Below are 14,576 nucleotides of genomic sequence, written 5' to 3'. Positions count from 1 at the left end.
GCTGGTTTTAGCAATATCGATTAGTGTAGCTGGTTGGTTTGACGTGTTTAGAAATGCATTAATAATTGTTTCCTTTACGGTGTAAAAGAGCAAATGATCGGGATATCCGGAAGGTAATGGAGTTGCATCAATTTAACGATGTTTTATTTTCTCAGCGTAACGATAGTTTTTAAACACATTTGCATACTAAACAGGCTTTAAAATGCTTTCTGAAAGTGTCCCCCTATACAATTCGATTCGAACTTATTTTACATTATAATTATCAAGCGTGTTAAGCGTGTGTAATTGATGGTCACTTTACAAACAACTTCAGAGCTTGCTTCAATACGTTTTTGAGTTCATGATAAAGAAAAGATATGTAAAAGTTATACATCAATCATGCTAAAGTTATTTTACCTCAAACATTCATGTGATGAAAGTGAAGTATTCCAGTCAAAATGACTAGTACGGTAGTAGTTTAAGTGTTAAAATGTCTATTTTGTCCTTTTGAAGTATACATTCAAGCGCAATAGTTAAGAGCTATGGAATTCTAATGTTAGCACCACCCAATTGGAATAGATTTGAATGAAACAGATTCTATCTGAATAGAAACATTGATTCTTCGCAATATTAATAGCACAGATTAGCTTAGTAAACCTTCCAAATGTGTCAAAACATTCCGATGGCCATTTAAAATCACAAGCAAATCGTGTAAAATAGCATTTCCTGATATACGACGGTTTCCTGCTGTGGATCTGGAAGAGTGCGATCCACTGTTAACTGTCCAACCGGTGAAGAAATATAGCTTTCACTGCTGCAAATCAAACAGACACACGCTCGCTCTCAAGATCAACTGGTGGCAGGCCGAGCCTTTCCTCAGGAGCTCAGCAGATCTTTCCAGTGTTTTTTTTTCGAGGGCTTCCCTTCTCTGCAGGCAAAACGGTTGCATGTTCTATAATTATAATATTGGAGCAAAGCATGGCAAAAAATATTGCAATTGAAACAGATAGAAAGAAAACGAACCGATAGGGAAGGCAAATAAAAACCGATTATTCAGCAGCAAAAAGTGACCCGCAGAGACAAGAAGGAGAAGGAGGAGAAGGAGGAGGAAGAGTACCACGAGGGTGAGTGGGATTTCAATCGCGATATCGCATTTGAGCTGCCGGTAGCTGTCAGGTGCAGTTTACCGCTGATGGGGACCCAAGCGAGCAAGAGGTGTCTGTCGGTTTGGTGCAGGTGTCCCACAGTCCCCACAAAACAAGGGTGGTTTGCGAGTCCATGACGCACCAGCAAAATGGTGTCAGCTCAAGTACGCAAGCGCCACCGACGGCGCACACCTTTTAATGGGTTGTAATGGTCGGTTTAGATCGTTGGGCCCGGCGCTGGCCCCTAGTGACCGCAAAGTGTGAATCGGACGCACGCTCAGTACCTAACAATTTTTTGACACCCCAAATGGGGCTCTTTTTTTGAGTAAGCGAAGCTGGTGTGACCCAAAAACGAAGGGGTGATGCTGTGTGCTAATAAAGGTGCAAGGGAAGGTTTCAGGTCGCGTCTTCACCCTTCACGCCGAATGGGTCGAAGATGGCACAAATGATCCATTTAATGGGTGCCCCCGGAGTGTTTAATGATGAGTGACAGTGGAGAGGATAATTTGGCAGTGGAGAGGAGTTGATAATTTGGTCTGTTTTTTTTTTTGGAATTGGTTCTCTTTTCTTGTTGGACCCATACGGAATAGGTGGTGAAATCGATCTGACATTGACTCGTGGATGGGCTTCAATTTTGCTGCTTCGCAAAATGATCTATTTTCAGCCAAATGGTGTCTTCTCTATGCACTCTCTAATCGATCGTCTTCTTTCTGCTCTTTTGCTCTTTCCCTCTCCTTAGTACGGTCTACGGCAACTCGATCTGTCCTTGCTGTCGCAACTGTGGGCCCTGAACGAATCCATCCAAGAGTTCCGCACGATGCTGCAGGAGCAGGAAACACTGTCACCGCCCTCGCCCACACCGTCCAACTCGGACGCGAACTCCGTGTCCTCGGACGATGATCTCGACGAGGACGATTCGTCCACCACCAACAACAGCAATCGGCTACTGCACCAGCAGCAACAGCAGCACCTGCTACTGTCCGCCCATCATCAGCTACAATCGTCCACGAACAGTATTGGCGGTGCGGGACCCGGCAGCGGTGGCAACCTAACGCCAGGTGGTGGACCCAACCAGAACGAATCGGGAGGATCCTCTACGACGACGCTCTCCTCGTCCGCCTCGTCCCGTATGCGAGCACCGCCACCACCGCCCCCGAACCGGAAAGCACCCTCGCGACCCGTCTAGTAGTATCAGGCGTGAAGATTAGCCGTGTTCATAATTCCTGGGGTTGAAAACGTAACTTCTCAACCGCTAAAACAAGTCAGTGATTCGTTTGCCAATTAGTTCGGTGCGGTGAATTAGCGTTCAAACCGATGGGTCGGGCATGAACGAACCAGGGGGCCGAGGATGGGATGATTTCACGATAGAAGGTGAACGGATAGGAGCGGTGTTTCGTGTAGGAAACATATAAATGGGAAAGACTAGCGAGCTAGGCAGATCCATATACCAAAAGAGTCACGTTTAAAAATTAACTCATAAGCTGATGAAGACTAGGAACGGATTTGAAGAAAAGACGATTGGAGAAGACAAGTAAAAGGCGATAAAAGAGGAGACAATCCGTGGTTGTCTTAAGGTGAAGCTTTCGTGCACTAACGAAGGTTGGAAGTAATATTGTACTCTCGCATGCATAGGTGTTTCTTTTCCGCGATAGGATTTTGTTTATCTCCTTTGACAAAAAAGTTTGTTCAAATTCACTGATATCGTCTCGGAATACAAGGAACTAAAATAATATTAGATACAAGGCATGCTTACGAGCGTTTCGACGAGGAAAAGCTGTTAGGTGTGCCACAGGAATGGAAAAGAAAATGGCCACATTTACCACGGTCCGGCCGTGGTTTTGATGGTGTATGTGAAGTGTTACGAACAAAGAAATTCTATAGCAAACAGCAGGGAGGGAAAACTCTTTACTCCTGTATATACTAATGTGCGACTAAATAATGTTCCCAAACGTAGCGTTTACATGAAATGATGAAATAAAAATATGGAAATTAAATCAAATACTTGCTGTATTATTGTAGAAGATCTCGATTATTAGGATACAGTTTACGTTTATTTTGTAGTTAAAAAATATTTGCAGCGATAGCTGCTTGAGTTCTGTACGACCATTCTTCCTACATACATACACCACATTGCGTACTTTCTGGCGCGAGAAATACGCCAGAAGGTATGCAATGTGGTGTATGAATGTTTTCTGCTTCCGACATACAAATTCCGACAACGCTTAAGGTGACTGTACACGACTGCAATGAATGTTGCAATGCGTTTACGTTAAGAGTTACGATTTTACGCACTTTTTTATACATCTCCCTAAAACCACACGATCACCCTCATCGGTCATTCATGAAGGAGAGCTAAGCGGCTTCATTTAATGCAATCCTACGCACGTGCTGACAGCGCACACGCACGCAGCGCAATTAGCATAGATCGGTAATATTTCACACCTAAATGGTTCACACCTTGCTCCTTCCCCCATCGCAACTGAACCTTTTCTCGAACCATTCTTGTCATCTAAAACCACTTTTCACGAACTAGTACGAGACACGTTCGCGATCGTGGAATTTGCAATGGCACGAGCACGCTCACGAGGCAATAGATGTTGATGAACCTTTGCGCGATCGCATTTTCATGTCCCTCAACCTTAAACGATTCGACCGGGGGTGGTGATCGTAACGGGGTGAGCCATGCAACGAGGGTTGGAGGGCTGAAGATGAATAAATCTAGCCGTTCCATCCGTCAGTGTTTTGATGTTCTACCAATCGGATCTAATGGGGGGCGACGGTGAACAAGACAAACAAGAAAGCTAGAAAAGTAACGCATACATACAGCGAACCACGTGAACGTGCAGAAACAATTACCCTTTGTCGTCCGTAGAGAGTGAGTCGAACGGATCGTTACAGATCGCGAAGGGTTGGTCCCCCGGGGAGGGGGTTGGATATGGCACGGGTGAAAAAGCTTTTGAATGGTGAATGAGCAAATGTTGGGCGGACTCGAGCGATTTCCATAATGTGCAAAACCTCAACGAATCGTACGATGGATCACCTTTAAGATTTGTACGCCAAGCTGGACCAAGTCTGAGGGCTGTGTGTTTCTCTGGATGTCAGTGTCTATCATCTTGCGGGAGGAGAAGCAGACGGAGTTCTGCTCAGTTGTCGTAAGTCGCAATTTCGAAGAAGGTCTCCCACCCTGATTTGGCGTTTAAGCGTACAAGAGGGCATGGGAGATGGAATTTAATTCCTAGTCACAACCTACGAGATGGCGCAGTATATGGTCTCGCCACAGATTCTGTTCTGACCTCTCTCTACAGATAGGTTTTAATCTCTTGAACGAGGAAGATAAAATTTCACATCTACAGCAGAACGCGTTAAAGCACCTACAATGTTCCAATTTACAATAAACACTGAAACTGCTCACTTCCGGCTTCGGTTTCCATTTCATTGCACAATTGTTACAATTGTTACCACCAACACTTCACGAAAAGGTGTGATGCTTTACAGCGATCTCCGACAACCATTTGTTTTCCTACCGTTCCATCCTCGCACCCTAAAGCTTCTTTGCACGACTCGTCGAAACTCGTTTTTCTTCTTAAAGACTTCCGACTGTCCCATTCACAATTGCCACCCGTCCATTCTTCATGTCGTTTTGTACTGTACATGACACAGCCCCGGGTAAACTACCCCAATTCCAAAATTCATCCCGCGCAAAGGAAAGCAAACCTATTACAGTGCGTGCGTGGATTTAGTTAAATGTCGAAAAAAATAAGTCAAACAACAGCAGACCGCTTTCTACGGAAAGGAGTGGTGAGTTTTCGGTTACGACATGATGATAATGATGATGGTTGGTATAAGATTCAATTTCAGTTTTAATACCCTTTTTCCACCTCATTTGAGTGATTTATTTGGGGAAAGATCGTTGATGCAAGATGCTGGAAAGTATCTTTACAGCTGTTTTGGTCAAGCAAATGTGTGAAAACCCGAATAAATGTACTTTTGACACGCAGATTGCATAACTTCAGGAGTATTTTCCACCGTAATGGAGTTTGATCCATTAAACAGTATATTTTGGTTTGTACCAAATGTTCGCAGCAAATAACAATTTCCGAGCACTTCTGTTCATTTTCTGACACCCTCAACATGCGTGTCACAAAATAATATTAATTTTCTCCGAACCATGTCCCAATCATCTCAATTTACTTCGTAGCTTATGAGTCGGCTTTCTTGGACCCTTTCTTCCGAACCCGCCATCCCGAAAAGATCGCACCATATTAACCGGTTCATTACTGGAAGGAAAACAAACCACACCCTGCAATGTGTTCGGCTACTGTGTCTAGCCGCGGAGTGCTCGAGTTACACATTAAATCCCCGACGTTAGCAGCAGCGTGCCGTAGCGAAAGGGTCAAAGGATCGAATGATCAGCTTGGTCGGGTTCTACCGATTGGGTTACTCGCCTACATGGTGGCGCTTACTGGATGACCCTAGACGGATTGGATACTGCTAGTTTTGTTTTTCTCTCTAGTCCCGTTTTCCATCCCATCGGACGATGTCAATGAGCCCGTTCGTCAAAACTATCCTCGGGTCTGCCGTGTCGTGAGTCACATTGCGAGGTGTCACATTTCATAAATCATATTGAACGAAGGAAACACCGAAAACTGTCCCCCATATATTCGCTCTAGTACAAGGCGTAATGGTGATCATTTGTTGGAATGGAATCGCTCCAGTTCCGCATTGAAATGTGCTGTCCGGATTTGTGTCCCTGGAGCCGACATGGTGGCGACAGTTGAAGGTAGCGTTGCTGCCCCGTTTTTTTTTGTTTTCGCAGCAATATCCAAACATTCTGCGTTGAAGGTAAACAATCGGTAAAGCTCCAGTCTAGCGCTTGACATTCTCGAGAATGATTTACTCTATCGCTCTGGGGATGAAAAAAAAAAAACATTGCAAGGAGTGGTTGTCCGTCGCATTGCCCTTTTTGTTCTAAGTGACGCCAAAGAGTGGAACGTGTCAAAGTGACACTCGAACGTTGTTTCTCGGTGTATGCACAAAGACCGATCGTATGAAAACCTTTCCCGTCGGGGAGAAATTTGTGTTCAACCATGACGGAATGGTTAGGGGCACGGGAAAGATTGTGTGTTCTATACTGGTGTCTGGTTTGTGCCTGATCGGACGAAGCGGTCATTAATTGGTGAAATTGTGCATGAAATTGTGCGCACAAAGTTGATCGCTTGGTGGTCTGCTTCTGGAGGGCCCGTGGAAAAGTTTGTTGTACCAATAATGTAAGCAAATAAATGGCAGATTGCGCTCAAGACGCCAGGCGTGAGCGTGGAAAGGAATTTCTTTGATCCCACCACACAAAGACAGTGTTGTGTGGGTGAATCACTTTTAGGAACGATCTCCATGCTTTAATGGTGACTTCAATAACTATATTTAATTTTCTTTGTGATGTTATGGATTATATTGAGGAACATTGAGAAAATCTTGAAGATGGAGAAACATTAGAACTGAAAACCTGGAGATAGAGTGCAAATATTCAAAATCTTCCTTAGGATCATTTATGAGGATTATTTATTGCCTCGCTGCATCGCTGTTTTGAAAATTACAGATATTCAAAAAATTAGAATATTCCATTAAATCGTTTATCATCACTTCATAGATGAATTGAAGGTTACATACTTTGAAATATTGAAGATCTTCAATTAACTCATTGATCAGTCGTGCATGTATTATTACTCCATCCCAGATATGAGCTTGACAGATAAATTACTTATGTGGAATTGCGCTTTCTCTCCTGCGTAATGTTATTCATATTTCAATTTGGACTTTAAATATTTTTCGAATATTAATGTGTATGCGGTTTGCTGGCGAAACCCAAAAAATTGTTCCAGCTGCAAAATAGATAGAGCCCGGACGATAGTGACGAGATCTGGGACACGATTGAACCACCATCCATCATCCGAAACAACCGTGTAAGGAGACCACCTGGAAACCTACGCAACATTATGCCTCATTTCAAGTATTTGCACACCGTTTTCTTACCGCGATCGCGGATCACGTTACGCACATTTATCCCCCAAGACGGCCGCTACAATACCATTCCATTATTCCCGACCGGTAAGTGTGCAAACACACTAACCGTAGGGAACAGTCAATGAGTCATGAGGGTTGTGATGTGGGATGGTGTTTTCTCCTGCACGTTGTGCACACAGTGGCCACGAATTTCTCCAAAAACAAACACTTCCGCACCGAGGCAAACAGAGAACGAACGTTGATTGTTCCGTCCGTCTGGTCGGGAAGAAATTTCCGCGGGTACTTCCGGAACGACACACGGGAAACATGGGTACTACAAGGGGGAAGGAAGTTTGAAACACCCTCCGGGATATCCGTTTGGCGAAAATGATGACGAGAGTGAGCGGGGAACGATAGCGAGACGGACGGAATTACCGGTTTCAGATTACGCCCGTTTCTTCGTGAGCCTCGACACAAAGCAGAAGTCAGATGTCAGCGATCTTCCGGATGGGCACTTGACGGAAATCGTGCCGGTTCGAGAGCTGCACGTTCCGGAGTTTTTGTGGTTGTGTACCATCGAACTCTCCAATCGGAAAGTTTATTTGATCGTCTGCAGTTTGCAGACGGCATAGAGCAAAATGCTCACGGATTGTGTTCGAGATGTTGCCACCGAACTTGCTCGGATCGAAACTATAGGGCACACTATATTGGTTTGTTCTGAGACAGCCTACCCTAAGGATAGCACAAATCCAAGGTCTCACGATGACGACGACCTCAAACCGGGCTGGAGACTGGTGGATGCTGTGGACTGGTCGTGGGATTGTCCTTATAAATTATTTATACGCATTCCAGGGTTAGGCGAGAAGCTCGTGCAAGCAAACGTGCTCCTGCACACGGACTAGCATCAAGTTGGGTGCGAGTGTCTGTGTTATTTGAGGAGTAGAATTCTAAAAGAGTTTGTCAGATTTTGATACAGTTAGTGATCACTTTGGAGAATTCTTCTCAAAACGCACCACTCATTTGGTGTATCAACTTTCTGGTTTTCGCATGAAATCCAAACCGCAGCCAGACAATCCTCATGCATAAGAGAAACTGCCAGCATATATCATAAACAAAACGCACCAGAAACGGCTTTCATGCGGATATAAATCTTGCACCCGTTGCTGTAAACAGTGAATGATGGAAACCACTCCAAACCGCTCGTATAATGTATTGGTGGGTGCGATTTTCCAACCTCTCCCTCACCGGGAGACAACATTTTTCCCTTCAAAACTGTGGGTGAAAATCGAATCCAACACACGAGCAGGCGAAAGCGAAATCAATCAGCTTTGAAACGAAGCCGTGTGGCTCGTATGTCCCGGATCGATTGCAACTGTCCGGATTGTTTAAGATTTGTCGATCGGAATGACATCGAACATCATGTGTGTGCCTGGTGTGGAGACCCATATCTAGGTGGGCGCATGGAGATCGCATAGGATCAAACAGCACGAGACATCGGTGGGCTGGAAGTTCCATAATTGTCACCGGCCGTGGGAGGCGATAGCGTAGTCTTGTGGCCCTTTCTCTTACGATATCCGCTAGGGATGGAGAGGAAATGTATGTTTACATCACAAGACACAGATTACCAAAGCGGGGTCCAAAGTAGGGCTGCCTTTACACCTTCCCTTTAGTACCCGACTTATAAATCGCAACAACGCACACGTCTTCGTAACGGGCTGTAAGGAAGCGACCAACAAAGAGAATGAGATCATGCACTGATGTACGTTCGTCGGTACGTTCTTTCCGTGCCAAACACACAAACACACGGTGGCAAGTGAGTCGATTATCAACGTCATAAACATATCAAAGCATCAGAAGGAGAAACTGGGATATCTTGAGGTTTGAAAAGGGCACTTAAGATGGTAGAATAATCTGGTTTGTAAGCAGACGAGTGAAACCAGAGTGGCTTACAACCACGAACTATAAAACAGCAGACACGGTTAGCTGCACTGCTTTGTTCCGATTGACGATCAGATAGTGTTTAGAAGATGTTGGAGTTTGTTTTGTGGAAGATTATTGAAGTGTTTCGTTTGAAGAAGCGAAATAAAATATAAATTTTGAAGGTGCGCCCTCTAGCGAGGGGAAGTACTAAGCAATAGATGAGTGGTGTAAAGAGCAATGCAAAAATTAGAAGATTAATTGACAATAAAAGAGACGATTAGTCCTCTGGCAAGTAACACATTTAAGTAGAGAGAAGTACTAGTAGGACCCTATAATTATAGAAGTTTAAGTTGAAGTTTATTGTAACACATTTAGTAACTTTTCGCTGCCAAGTTTACTGTATCGCATAATAATAAATTCACTTTTTAGTAAACTCCACATCAATGAGGGAAAACTTTACGAGAAAGAGAAAAACAAGAGTTGCAAGAGAATTATGTTGCGGGTACAAATAGAACAATGCGCCAACCGAAAGCCAAGGCCAAGATCATACTTTTTCCCTGTGCTTCAGTTCACCTTCCGGCGAACGATTCTCCACAATTTGCTCCCGAAAGCAATCACAAACCGGGTCGACTTGCAATGGATTATGTACCACGACACCAGCAACAACTGCACAAAATGAAGCGACGGAACAACCACCGTTTAACCGTTTCGGGTTAAAGAAGATGGCGTTTGTGTGTGTGTGTGTGTCGTTATGGGTACAGATTTTTCTGTTTCGAAATTCAATAAGATAGGGTTGAAATCAAAAGCCATCCGGCGGGAAAAAGGGGCTGTGGAATGGCGAGAAACCGAACGGAATTTATTTGCCGCGGGGACGGCAAACATAATAGTCTTTGTTTCGGTTTTGTACTTTATTTTCAAGCAGCTTTTTTTTGCGTGTGGTTTTGTTGTGCTGTTGGAGCATCGGACGGGCAATGCGTTTGTGGGGGGACTGGGGAAATTTGCCAGCGCGAGGGAAGCGAGCGAGCGCGTAAGTTATGGGAGCAGAAAATGTGGATCCAGAAAAGGGATGTTTCGCATGATCGGTTGCGTGATCGTCATCGTCGGAGGTCGTCTTCGTTTGTATGCGAGTGTTTGTTTTAAAATGTTAGTCAATAAAATTGTTAAAAAATTCTAGTTTGACAGTTCTTGACAGATATAAGTAAACCAATTTCCCTAACAGTGACAGTTGCTAGACTTCAGTGCAAGCAGTAGACTGGAAACTCCAATAAACCAGTGTTGGATTCGATCGCCATCGCTAGGATCGTTCAGTAATGCATGGAAAATGGAACAAGTTTTCCGCCAGATGATCTATGTCGCCAATAACTAACCAACGCTCCCTCGGTTCGATTTATTGTGTTTGTAAACATGCCACAGCTGGATGGTTTGGGTGCAAAGAGCTCGCGAGGGGGAATTTGGTGACGGAAAATAAATTACCGTATGAAAAATTTTCCACACCGCATCCGTGATAGCAGCTCGTTACGCCGACCGGCTAATGCGATGGTTAGTTGTGGTGGTTCTTTTCCGACTGGGGGAAAAAGTCACACGTGCGTGCGGTACGGGGAAATGTTCCTCCGCTGATCTCGCAGACTTCCGACAGCTGTACGCTGTAAATTGCGTACCCCCCGGCGAGCTGGTGCCGGTATACCTAATTTGGAGGACCGTAGCCCAAAAACCATTAGGGCGAGGAAGAACACAGGGGAATGATGAGTGATTTAGATGTTTAGATTTAATTGAAGTCGGTGGAAATTTAGTGAGCAGTGGCTGAATGGAGTTATTGGTCTGGAGGAAGTTTGGAAAGTAAATTAGACATTTGTTTCAAACATATTAGACGAGCTGTATGGTGCGTAATGTCAGACGCACTTTAACATCTGCGACGTACAAGGAATTTGTAACTCTCCAAGTGCAATATTCACACTCATTTTTGCGTACCAGATCTCAGGAGGATTTCGTCGACATACAATCCTACTCATATTTACACCGGGCATGATGGGAGTTAATGTCCATTGTTGAGAGGCGTTAAGAGGTATTTTCAATAGAAAATCTTTAATTAGTTTGTCGCTTAATGGTGCTTTTTTCACCAAGATTTACGAGCCTGTTACCTAAAAGATCCTTCGCAGTAGCTTCCCTCGACCTTTGCGGATGTTACAGAAGAATTCCTTCTGAGCACCTTAATCTTGCGCCTCGACCTGTGCGCAGGAAGGTTTTCGTGTGGGTGCAACCATAACTGAAATTATCCCGAAGCGAAGCTGAAGATGCTGGTGATGATGAGGTGATCCTTCCTCCCGCATCCAGTCGAACCCAAGCGAAAACACAACAACAACATCGGCCAGAAATACACAACATACCTAAGGAAAGAGAAAGCTCGCGCAGAAGTGGCTAAGGTGCGGTCTTGCTAGACGTTGAAAATGGCGGGGGAAATAAAAGAGCTTGCGAAGGTAAGCGCACAGAGAGGCGAAACGTCTCGACCGTGCGCACGACAGGACATGGCATTAGGGACCAACAAAAGGATGCACTTGGGAAGAAGGTCAGGAATGTGACGGCAGGGTTCCGAAAAAAAAGAACACCCCGAGGATCTCACCGAAGGAGGTAATCGCGAGGCAATAGAAGAAGAGTGTGAGAGAGCAGAAGAAAAAATCGTTCCGTACGTCACGATCCGGTTCGAAGGTCCGAAGGTCCCACTGGATGGTGTTCGTCTTCGGGCGCTCGTTAGACGGACGGATGCCTGAACGGAGAGGAGGGAAAATGTGGAAAAGATGCTTCTAAGTCAGTGCCTGCAACAACGAACCAAAGTCACAATGTCTCGAATGTACAGGCGAATTCACATGGTTCTTAACTGGAGAGTTCTTGCTCGCAAACCGACGGAGAAGCTGCTCAATGGAATATCTCAACCGTGCGATCGGCCGGATCGGGAGGACTTTGTGTTGCATTTTTTCTTCGGCGTTTAGGCTGAAAGACGCAATAAGTTCGCCCGAAAGCGGTAGACGGGGCGAGGAGTAGTTGGGCGACTTGACATACGGTGCACAAACTGCATCGTTGCCACGGTAACCCCATCTACGGTAGGTCGATTGCTTCAGTTCGGAATCGGTTGGACGCTTCTTGACGTTTCGCGCAAACTGTTTTACTTTTTTCCGCCTGTTGTGCGCCAAAGCTGTCGTTCTGTTCAGCTGGTCGAGACTCGAGAGGCCGCGATGACGGTGCACGGTGCGACCTTTGAGACATTCCAGCGTGGAGAAGCCTCTTGTGCCGACGTCTACTTAGGTTGGCCAGCAGCAAATGAGCTCTCCTGGGAGATAGACGATCGCCGGATGGTAGATCGCAGGAAGAAGATGCTGATGTGTTAGGAGTTCCTACCAGGATTGCATTACGGTGTGCAGTTTGTGAACCCAAACCATCGCAATGTAGTGCTCTTTTGCTTGTTTACAAAGTAGTTGAAATGCTGAAAAAAACGGGTTTACACACTGTTTTGGTAGAGTTAACTGGTCTGTATGGAGTGACCTTTGCCATCGTGGAAGTTATGCAACTACTTCATGACCGGTTTATTTGGTAGAACCGCTTCTTGGAAGGATTTTTTTTTCGAGTAGAAGGGTGATCATCGTTTCGATGCCACAGAACGTGTCATTTCATGCGGAACGACCCTTTTTCCTGCATCACTTGAGTTATCAATTTATCTTTGGCAAAAGGGAACGAACGAGCACCGTACACTGCTCAATTTCAATTTCAAACAGAAGGCTACGAATACAAACACAAGTCAGAAAAAAACTGTAGTAGAAAATTCCCTTGAGAAAATCGTTGGAAAATTTCAAAGAGAATGGAAATGGAGAATGGTTCAAAAGAGTATAAGACATACAACGTGTGAGAGAGGCTAGCATTTGCTCAGAACTAATAGAAAACAGGGTTCGTCGGCTATAGTTGATCGCATGGTAAAATTTGCCGCGTACGGTAATATTGCAGCCACGAAAACTTATGTGGGGAACACTGATGATCCTTCTCAGTCAGCCAAATTTTGTTAATTAACCCTTAATTTAATCGTAATTTATTGAGGTAAATTAAAGCCTTGACATGCAGTCATGGCTGTTATGCTATGTTTACATTAGTACTTTAATGCAAGCTGGTTTTTCATTAATTTTCCGTATTGTACAGGGAAAGTTTTTCACTGATCATACACCACAATGAAGAGTAAATGCTGTAAAACCTTTGAAACCTGTTTTCAATGCATAAATATAATAAAAATACTATTCAGAGACGCATTGGGGGTGATTGGGGCAATATTTAGTAAATGCTACAATGGAGGAACAAATATTTATTTTCATGAAAATAACCTAATATGTTTGAGATACTTGCTCGAAAAGATGACAAATAATAGGAACACCGGAAAGAACCCTGTTTTAGGGCAAAAACTGCTGCCCATCCTCTCCCAAAGAGAAAAGTCGCAAGCAAGAGAGCGATCGTATGGCTTCCCACAGCTCTGGCAACTAACCGTTTCACCCTAGCGGTTCAGTTTCTCGGAGAGACACGGTTGCGTAGGTAACGAAGAAGCGTGTTCGTCGTGAATTTCAAAACAAAAAAGCGGTTAAACGTTAAAGATCGTGATCGATACAAGATCGTAGCGCACGATTCGAACAAAATTCTTCCACGGCAAGCATCGTCGCTGCGTAGGGCACTTAATGCTCATCGTTATCTCAGGACGAACGATTGTGGTGTGGTGATAGAAACCGCATGCAAATGTGAAGCACTTTGTGAAGGGTTCTTCAGCAGCCAATTAACATACGCCAACCGGTGTGCGGTGTGTTAACGTTAAAAATTCAATGCCGAAATCGAAAACAAAAAATCCCCAACCGATTCTATTTCCTTGAGAAACTACCCCACATCGCGCGTCCAGTGGCAAAGCGGTGTAGGTCTGCTTTTTATTGCGACGCAGCCATTGGCAAATATCATCCAGCGCGCGTCCAGTGCTGTTCTGTGCGGTGTTTCCGTCGCTGGGGCGTGTGTTTGTTGCGTTGTGTAAGTGTTTGGTGGTGTAGATTTAGCGCTTCCATGCGAAATTTGGGCAAATGTTTGCTGGCCAGTGGATAACCGGTGGTGTCGTGCTCGTGCGTACGTGCGTGCTGGAGGAATTCAAATTGTAAACACGTGGTCGCTTACGGTCCGCGTGTCAGACGTACATTCCAGCGGTTTGAACGGTGGAACGTGCAGTGAAGCGAGTGATCGATCGATCGACGATCATTAACGAGTTGGCGGCGAAATTATTCCCTGCGGCGTGTGTTAGAATTGTGGTTGCCGTCTTCTAGGTTTTGGGGAAGATTAAAAGGTAATTTATCTCCTTCTGCTTTTAGTTGCTGTCCAAATAATACCGTTTGTTGGAGATTTTCGACATATGCGTTGTTGGCCGATGGGAACACGGTCGAAATTCGGTCGGAAAAGAAATAGTTTCCCAAAACGAATTCGAACCTGTGCGTACACTTGCACAAAGCAACACATCCACATCATGCAAAACAA

General features: G+C 44.7%; 1 protein-coding gene across 2 annotated transcripts in view; it reads left to right on the top strand.

Moving 5' to 3' along the window:
- The window catches only part of LOC128303901 (lateral signaling target protein 2 homolog), a 46,548-nt gene extending 43,435 nt beyond the window's left edge, over positions 1 to 3,113 (top strand). For both annotated transcript variants that reach the window (XM_053040986.1, XM_053040985.1), the window contains exon 4: positions 1,864 to 3,113. In XM_053040986.1, coding sequence (XP_052896946.1) covers positions 1,864 to 2,310 — 447 coding nt within the window. In that variant the 3' untranslated portion in view covers positions 2,311 to 3,113. The remainder of the gene's footprint in view (positions 1 to 1,863) is intronic.
- Positions 3,114 to 14,576: the final 11,463 nt, after the last annotated feature.

Source organism: Anopheles moucheti, chromosome 3 (genome assembly GCF_943734755.1).
Source record: "Anopheles moucheti chromosome 3, idAnoMoucSN_F20_07, whole genome shotgun sequence".
Lineage (NCBI taxonomy): Eukaryota > Metazoa > Arthropoda > Insecta > Diptera > Culicidae > Anopheles > Anopheles moucheti.
The sequence above is the reverse complement of the archived record's forward strand: the minus strand, read 5'-3'. Positions and strand labels throughout refer to the sequence as shown.